This window comes from Oncorhynchus gorbuscha, linkage group LG19, assembly GCF_021184085.1.
Source record: "Oncorhynchus gorbuscha isolate QuinsamMale2020 ecotype Even-year linkage group LG19, OgorEven_v1.0, whole genome shotgun sequence".
Lineage (NCBI taxonomy): Eukaryota > Metazoa > Chordata > Actinopteri > Salmoniformes > Salmonidae > Oncorhynchus > Oncorhynchus gorbuscha.
Window position 1 is genome coordinate 73,493,128 of NC_060191.1, and position 9,436 is coordinate 73,502,563.

The 9,436-nt window shown below is 49.3% G+C and overlaps 1 protein-coding gene across 1 annotated transcript in view; it reads left to right on the forward strand.

Moving 5' to 3' along the window:
* LOC124005031 (homeobox protein cut-like 1) overlaps window positions 1–8,715 on the forward strand; it is a 131,629-nt gene extending 122,914 nt beyond the window's left edge. Inside the window, exons 19-24 of the mRNA XM_046313879.1 lie at window positions 1–251; window positions 1,210–1,345; window positions 2,496–2,792; window positions 3,488–3,676; window positions 6,018–6,294; window positions 6,686–8,715. The exon at window positions 1–251 is cut by the window's left edge and continues 234 nt beyond it. Of these exons, the coding sequence (XP_046169835.1) occupies window positions 1–251; window positions 1,210–1,345; window positions 2,496–2,792; window positions 3,488–3,676; window positions 6,018–6,294; window positions 6,686–7,127 (1,592 nt within the window). The 3' untranslated portion in view covers window positions 7,128–8,715. The remainder of the gene's footprint in view (window positions 252–1,209; window positions 1,346–2,495; window positions 2,793–3,487; window positions 3,677–6,017; window positions 6,295–6,685) is intronic.
* The last annotated feature ends 721 nt before the right edge of the window (window positions 8,716–9,436 follow it).

Here is a 9,436-nt window from a genome sequence, read left to right on the forward strand (position 1 = left end):
TGAAGAAACCCCCCGCCGCCCTCCCAGTCTCCTCCTCCTCGCCGTTTACAGTCCTGGACTTCAGCTCCAGTGTGAAGAGGGAGGACAGAGGAGCGTCCATGCAGGACGGCATGGCTGCTGGCGTGCCGGTGTTGGGTCGGAGCTCTGAGGGGTCTGCCCGGCCTGCAGGGTGGTGGTGGAGCAACATGAACCCAGACCCCCGTGGAGATAAAGGGGGAGAGGAGAACCACACCCAGGAGGACTCTAAAGAGGTGAGTAACACCCTCAGCGGCCGGGGGAAGTGGTCTCACAGCCGTTAGATAAACCCGTCTCTGAAGTTATCGAAGTTATCGATCGGGTTTGGGTCCCCAATACAAGTCAGAATATACGTAACCTTAATTAAACCTTTAGTTTAATGAGTGTGTGTGTCTCTGTGTGTGTGTGTGTGTGTGTGTGTGTGTGTGTGTGTGTGTGTGTGTGTGTGTGTGTGTGTGTGTGTGTGTGTGTGTGTGTGTGTGTGTGTGTGTGTGTGTGTGTGTGTGTGTGTGTGTGTGTGTGTGTGTGTGTGTGTGTGTGTGTGTGTGTGTGTGTGTGTGTGTGTGTGTGTGTGTGTGTGTGTGTGTGTGTGTGTCTGTCTGTCTGTCTGTCTGTCTGTCTGTCTGTCTGTCTGTCTGTCTGTCTGTCTGTCTGTCTGTCTGTCTGTCTGTCTGTCTGTCTGTCTGTCTGTCTGTCTGTCTGTCTGTCTGTCTGTCTGTCTGTCTGTCTGTCTGTCTGTCTGTCTGTCTGTCTGTCTGTCTGTCTGTCTGTCTGTCTGTCTGTCTGTCTGTCTGTCTGTCTGTCTGTCTGTCTGTCTGTCTGTCTGTCTGTCTGTCTGTCTGTCTGTCTGTCTGTCTGTCTGTCTGTCTGTCTGTCTGTCTGTCTGTCTGTCTGTCTGTCTGTCTGTCTGTCTGTCTGTCTGTCTGTCTGTCTGTCTGTCTGTCTGTCTGTCTGTCTGTCTGTCTGTCTGTCTGTCTGTCTGTCTGTCTGTCTGTCTGTCTGTCTGTCTGTCTGTCTGTCTGTCTGTCTGTCTGTCTGTCTGTCTGTCTGTCTGTCTGTCTGTCTGTCTGTCTGTCTGTCTGTCTGTCTGTCTGTCTGTCTGTCTGTCTGTCTGTCTGTCTGTCTGTCTGTCTGTCTGTCTGTCTGTCTGTCTGTCTGTCTGTCTGTCTGTCTGTCTGTCTCTGTGTGTGTTAGGCTCTAGGAAGTATGTGTGACGCGACGTCTCGTCGTAAACCCTGGAGCAAGATGACTTCCAGAGGCCTGCGTATGCAGCTGTGGTTGAACTGTGACCTGGGTCAGAACACACACATCGAGCCTGCTCACAACCAAGGTAATGGACTGTGTGTGTACCGTGTATTGACAACAACAAAAAACACAATTAGACCCACCTCAATTTACAGTCGACTGCTGAGCTGTAAATGATCACAGTTAACCTGTCAACTCATAACAGCCCTGGGGGGTCAGCCGGTCACCCCTCCCTCCTGCATAGTGTGTCTCTCCAAGTTTACTTAGTTTCACCCTCCTTGACTGCTCCATTCCAGCCTTCTGCAAAACAGAACAGAGACAGAGGGGATTGTGGGGAAGGGACAGAGGGGATTGTGGGGAAGGGACAGAGGGGATTATGGGGAAGGGACAGAGGGGATTATGGGGAAGGGACAGAGGGGATTATGGGGAAGGGACAGAGGGGGTTATGGGGAAGGGACAGAGGGGATTATGGGGAAGGGACAGAGGGGATTATGGGGAAGGGACAGAGGGGATTATGGGGAAGGGACAGATGGGATTATGGGAGGGGGGAGAGATGCCGAATACCCTAGATTATCCAGGAGATTCATCCGTATTGTTATAACCTACTGTTATAACCTACTGTTATAACCTACTGTTATAACCTACTGTTATAACCTAGTGTTATAACCTACAGAGTTGTCTCTCTCAGACCTGCCAAACAGTGAGCGTGTTGATGAGCTAGAGGTTCTTCTTATGACACGGCTCGTTGACTGCAGTGTGATCCCTTTCAATATATACATTTAAACATTATTTTAAAACAATTTTAATGTAGTATATAGAAATGTTGTGGGACTATAGTAGATGAAGAATCAATATATTTTTAGATGGAGTATTTATCGGGTCATTATGTTACTATATTATGTATGTTTGTAATAGTGTGTTTTATATGTGAAAGTGTGTTTTTATATTACAAATTGTATTTGAATGTTTAAGGACTCTTGGAAGATGAGTCCAAATGGAGACTAAAAGAGATCCTAATAAAATCTAGTAATCCTGGACCTTGATGATTCAAAGGACTGGCACTACACCTCATTCCACTATTCAGCTCAGCATCAAACTGTTGAAAAGTACTAGGTCAAAAAAAACAAAAATGTTCCTCGTTTGGGTCTACAGAACCAGAATAAAGAACCACTTAAGTCCGTCTAACCTACTGTACTGTTTGCTCCTGCCTACACTGTGTTTCCATTCTCCTCCAGCAGAGGGCACTCCCAGCCAGACCTCAGCCAGCTGCAGCCCTGCCCCAGAGTCCCCACTGAGCTCTGCTGAGGAGTCATCCTACGGTTTAGGGGGGGACCGGGACCCTCTTGCCTCCCAGGCCCCGTCTCTGGATCCCCCATATGGGGAGCCCTCAGGGGGGGAGTCCCAGCCTGGCACGCCCCTCCTCGGCCCCATCACAGGCCTCAGCATCCAGGAGACGATAGCCATGTCTCCTGAGCTGGACACATACGTCCTCACCAAGAAGGTCAAGGAGGTGCTGACTGATAACAACCTTGGTGAGACTCAGACTTAGTATTGTTCTTTCAGTCTTTTATCTGTTATCTCCTTCCTCTTCTCGTCCTTATTCTTTCTCTCTTTACAAATTTTCCTTCTTTGTCTTTTTTCTATTTTCCTTCTTTGTCATTCACTCTTAAGCCCGCCTCCCCTAGTTTAAACCCGTCGCCTCCCCTAGTTTAAACCCGTCGCCCCCCCTAGTTTAAACCCGTCGCCCCTAGTTTAAACCCGTCGCCCCCTAGTTTAAACCCATCGCCCCCTAGTTTAAACCCGTCGCCCCCTAGTTTAAACCCGTCGCCCCCTAGTTTAAACCCGTCGCCCCCTAGTTTAAACCCGTCACCCCCTAGTTTAAACCCGTCGCCCCCCCTAGTTTAAACCCGTCGCCCCCTAGTTTAAACCCGTCGCCCCCTAGTTTAAACCCGTCGCCCCCCCCTAGTTTAAACCCGTCGCCCCCTAGTTTAAACCCGTCGCCCCCTAGTTTAAACCCGTCGCCCCCTAGTTTAAACCCGTCGCCCCCCTAGTTTAAACCCGTCGCCCCCTAGTTTAAACCCGTCTCCCCTAGTTTCACCCTATCATATTTTTTCCTTTAGATTGTTAGATACTGTAAAGATTCATCAAGTTTCTCCAAATACAAGCTTGGATAGTCCATTCAGACCTCCAGCCTGACCCCCTGTCTCTCTACACTCTCTCCCCCCAGGGCAGCGTCTGTTTGGGGAGAGTATCCTGGGTCTGACCCAGGGCTCGGTGTCTGATCTGCTGGCTCGGCCTAAGCCCTGGCAAAAGCTCAGTCTGAAGGGACGTGAGCCATTCGTCCGCATGCAGTTCTGGCTGCAGGACCCACAGAAAGTGGAGAAACTGATGGACATGAAACGCCTGGAGAAGAAAGGTAATGATCACTCTCTCTTTGCATTCTGTGTCTCTCACACACAGACCAAACACACCTCGGTGATGTTAGGACCCATTTATTGACACAGACAATTACACGCTTTATTGGATGTGACATCAGGTGGCCCTCCAGGGGCCCACTGACAGGTATCATCTTCATCATCATCAATAATCATCAGCAGCAATCGGTGATTACTATAATGTCTCCTCCCCCTGCTTCCTGATTCTATTCACCCCCTGCTTTCTGGTTCCATTCACCTGCTGCTTCCAGGTTCCATTCACCTGCTGCTTCCTGGTTCCATTCACCTGCTGCTTCCTGGTTCCATTCACCTGCTGCTTCCTGGTTCCATTCACCTGCTGCTTCCTGGTTCCATTCACTCCCTGCTTCCTGGTTCCATTCACCTGCTGCTTCCTGGTTCCAGTCACTTCCCCTGCTTCCTGGTTCCATTCACCTGCTGCTTCCTGGTTCCAGTCACTCCCTGCTTCCTGGTTCCATTCACCTGCTGCTTCCTGGTTCCATTTATCCCCTGCTTCCTGGTTCCATTCACCTGCTGCTTCCTGGTTCCATTCACCTGCTGCTTCCTGGTTCCAGTCACCTGCTGCTTCCTGGTTCCATTCACCTGCTGCTTCCTGGTTCCAGTCACCCCCTACTTCCTGGTTCCAGTCACCCCCTGCTTTCTGGTTCCATTCACCTGCTGCTTCCTGGTTCCATTCACCTGCTGCTTCCTGGTTCCAGTCACCCCCTGCTTTCTGGTTCCATTCACCTGCTGCTTCCTGGTTCCATTCACCTGCTGCTTCCTGGTTCCAGTCACTCCCTGCTTCCTGCTTCCATTCACCTGATGCTTCCTGGTTCCATTCACCTGCTGCTTCCTGGTTTAATTTATCCCTTGCTTCCTGATTTCATTAAGCCCCTACTTCCTGGTTCCAGTCACTCGCTGCTTCCTGGTTCCATTCATCTACTGCTTCCTGGTTCCATTCATCTACTGCTTCCTGGTTCCATTCATCTACTGCTTCCTGGTTCCATTCACCTGCTGCTTCCTGGTTCCATTCACCTGCTGCTTCCTGGTTCCATTCATCTACTGCTTTCTGGTTCCATTCACCTGCTGCTTCCTGGTTCCATTCACCCGCTGCTTCCTGGTTCCATTCATCTACTGCTTCCTGGTTCCATTCACCTGCTGCTTCCTGGTTTAATTTATCCCTTGCTTCCTGATTTCATTAAGCCCCTACTTCCTGGTTTCATTCATCCTCTGATTCCTGGTTTCCCCATCGTTTCTCCTTCCCTTGACGTTGCATCCATGAAGTGAACACATAGCAGTTCTACTTCCATAATAACTAAGGGTGTTGACTAAACTTCTCTGCTATCTTCCACCTATCAGGGTAGCATAAACATCAGGGTAAGATTGACATCAGGGTAGGATTGACATAAGGGTAGGATAGACATCAGGGTAGGATAGACATCAGGGTAGGATAGACATCAGGGTAGGATAGACATCAGGGTAAGATTGACATCAGGGTAGGATAGACATCAGGGTAGGATAGACATCAGGGTAAGATAGACATCAGGGTAAGATAGACATCAGGGTAAGATTGACATCAGGGTAGGATAAACATCAGGGTAAGATAGACATCAGGGCAGGATAAATCAGGGCAGGATAAATCAGGGCAGGATAGATGTCAGGGCAGGATAGATATCAGGGCAGGATAGATATCAGGGCAGGATAGATATCAGGGCAGGATAGACATCAGGGCAGGATATACATCAGGGCAGGATAGACATCAGGGCAGGATAGACATCAGGGTAGGATAGACGTCAGGGCAGGATAGACATCAGGGCCCCTGACCCCTCACACCGAGCATGCCCACAGCAGGCCCGGCTTCCCCAGCTCTCTCTGTTAGTGACCCCCTGACCCCTCACACCGAGCATGCCCACAGCAGGCCTGGAGGTGAGCGTCTACACATATGTCACAGAAGGTTTAGAATAGAGCAGTCGGGGCCAGGCCAATAGCAGAGCTGGGAGGAAAGGCAGACCGATCCATGAGTTGACCCGTGTGGAGTGTATCACTTAAAGGCTACAGACACACATGTACATGGCCTTTGAAGGCTTGTCATTGGATCAGTGTGTAGTGTACTGTAGGAGACTGGGCTCCCGAGTGGTGCTGCGGTCCGAGGCACTAACAAATCCATGCTGTCATTTACACATTTGTAGAATGTGATGCTTTCAGAGGCTAACACTTTGTTCCTTGTAATTGCTATAGTTAGACATTAACGCCCCCTAGTGGGTGTTGGTACCAGTACACTGTGTTTATCTACCACGATATCTCATCCTCGCCTCTGTCCCCCAGCCTACCTGAAGAGACGCCACAGTTCGCTGAGTGATAGCCGTTCTGTGGACGGTGGCCTGGCAGGACCAGACTTCCTTCAGAGCGCCAGCCCCCAGCACCAGCGACGGACTCAGCTGTACCAGAAGAAGGTCCGGGTGGTTCTGGGTCCCGAGGAGAAGGAGGCTCTGAAGAGGGCTTACCAGGAGAAACCCTACCCCTCCCCCAAAACCATTGAGGAGCTGGCCTCCAAGCTCAACCTGAAGACCAGCACGGTCATCAACTGGTTCCACAACTACAGGTCAGTTACTGCACTATGACAGGAACCCATTAGAGTTGGACGACCGTGATTATCTACCCATAGAACATAGACACAATATAGTTAAGGAGTGTCTGTTTATAAAAAAGTAATTATATATATATATATATACATTTTGCGCTGCTTTGATTGAATTCTCTGCTCCTACATTAATTTCTTTCATTCTGTATATAGTGTATTGATTGAAATAGGCGATAGCCAATAGGAATAGGCTAATTCCTGCTGTGAACAGGGTTTTGTACCGCACGGCGCCAGTCAAGTTCAAATAAGCTAAACCATAGTCTGTCACATCGTGATGTCTTCACCATCGATGATACCATCGTAATATCGCCCAACCTAGTATTTAACCCCCTGCTCTCCCGTCCCTCCCCAGGTCTCGTATCCGCAGGGAGCTCTTCATAGAGGAGATTCAGGCTGCAGGGTCAGCGGCAGCAGCTAAAGCAGGGGAGGTGGACAGCTGTGACGGGACAGAGTCAGACGGCACAGTGGAGGGGCACCACGGGAGGCACAGAGGAGCCCCTGAGAACCAGGACATGGAGGTCAGGGTTGAAGCCGGGGTGTCAGGTGGATCCCCTGCCCAGAGAAACTGCACTACCTCAGGCTCGGTCGGGCCGGTCTCCAGCAGCAACGGGAACCTCTTCAGTCTACCTGAGGCAGGTCTCTCTCTCTCAGCCCCCTCCAGTCACACCTCAACCCCGGCTAGGAACCCCAGGGACAATACCCTGCGCAGGAAGAAAGCTGCCAACCTCGACAATATCATCCACAGACTGGAGAAGGCTGCCGGCAAGGAAGACCCGTCTGAGTGGGAGTTCTGAACCTCCCCCCACACCCCTTTCTCGTGACCTCACAACCTCTGCCCTCTGACTGTCCCCCTGGTCTTCTCCTATTGGACAGAAGAGGGCACAGCCAAAGCCAAGCTCATTGGCCATTTTTATACACAGTCTCTTTCCTGAGAGAAAGGAGAAAAGTGGTTGCCAAACCAAGATATAGAAGAAGATATAATGAACACTTAGAAGACAAAAATGAGGGAATCTCAGGCTCTCTGAATACTGAGTTTTCTTCTTCTTTCTTACGGAGAATCACTTAGTCGCCCTGCTGGCCACAGATCTTACTGTACCCCCAAACACCACCAATTACTGGCAGGTACCCCCAAACACCACCAATTACTGGCAGGTATCCCCAAACACCACCAATTACTGGCAGGTACCTCCAAACACCACCAATTACTGGCAGGTACCCCCAAACACCACCAATTACTGGCAGGTACCCCCAAACACCACCAATTACTGGCAGGTACCCCTAAACACCACCAATTACTGGCAGGTACCCCCAAACACCACCAATTACTGGCAGGTACTGTACCCCCAAACATCACCAATTACTGGCAGGTACTGTACCCCCAAATACCACCAATTACTGGCAGGTACCTCCAAACACCACCAATTACTGGCAGGTACCTCCAAACACCACCAATTACTGGCAGGTACCCCCAAACACCACCAATTACTGGCAGGTACTGTACCTCCAAACACCACCAATTACTGGCAGGTACCCCCAAACACCACCAATTACTGGCAGGTACCCCAAAACACCACCAATTATTGGCAGGTACCCCCAAACACCACCAATTACTGGCAGGTACCCCCAAACACCACCAATTACTGGCAGGTACCCCCAAACACCACCAATTACTGACAGGTACCCCCAAACACCACCAATTACTGGCAGATACCCCCAAACACCACCAATTACTGGCCGAATGCACCACAGACAGACAGATCTGACCTGGGGTTTCTCCCAGAGCTGGACTAGGGGCTTTTTAAAGGATGGACACTCACAGGAGGAGAATGTTTAACGTGTTCGTTTTGAAGATAAACATCAGTGTCCTGTCCTCACACAGTGACCTCACACAGTGTCCTCACATAGGGTGTCCAGACTCTTCCCACACTGTCCTGTGACTGTTACAAACCTTTTGCCTTTTTCTCTTCTCTATTGGTGTGTGTTCTTGTAAGAGCAGCTTGACTTTTTAACCTTGTTACATCGTGTGTGTGTGTGTGTGTGTGTGTGTGTGTGTGTGTGTGTGTGTGTGTGTGTGTGTGTGTGTGTGTGTGTGTGTGTGTGTGTGTGTGTGTGTGTGTGTGTGTGTGTGTGTGTGTGTGTGTGTGTGTGTGTGTGTGTGTGTGTGTGTGGAGCAAGATGATTCAGCTGAAGAGAACAATCAAACCTAAAAAAAAAAAATCAAGAAAGGCCACGTTTCCATAGTTACTGAGGGAAGAATGACCTTTGACCCCTGTGTGGTCCTGCTAGCAGCCATGTGATGGTGCCTGGCCTGCGGGATCTCTGGTGTACCACTCAACTGAAGAGGAACCACCTTTTTTTCTTCCCCTAGTGTCCTCCAACAAAGTTTAGTTTATTTTATATATATATATATATATATATATATATATATATATATATATATATATATATATAGCAATGTGGTTGCCATTATGAGATTGCAAGTTAGAGAGGAGTTACTGTTTCTACTTCCAAATGAAACATGTTTAACTCACGGTTAAACGTTTATAGTTTATGATGAAATTACATAATAGTTAACGTAGTGATATGTTGTCATTTGTTCTGAGTAAGTAAGTGTACACATCACAGTTTAACCAACCTTCTCTCACCTAGTGTGTATCTGCCAATGTTTTCCTCACGAAACATTTATCCAGGTGAAATCGGGGGAACTGGACAAAGCAACACGTTCAATATCATCTGTACTGGAAGTCTCCGTGTTAATCTGAATACAGAGAGACAGGGGAACAGTTTGGGACTTCATACAGGGGCTTTTAGTAAAGCCCTGCTCCGAACCCTACTCCATACCAGCCCCTACTCCATACCAGACTCTACTCCATACCAGACTCTACTCCATACCAGCCCCTACTCCATACCAGACTCTACTCCATACCAGACTCTACTCCATACCAGCCCCTACTCCATACCAGACTCTACTCCATACCAGACTCTACTCCATACCAGACTCTACTCCATACCAGACTCTACTCCATACCAGACTCTACTCCATACCAGACTCTACTCCATACCAGACTCTACTCCATACCAGACTCTACTCCATACCAGACTC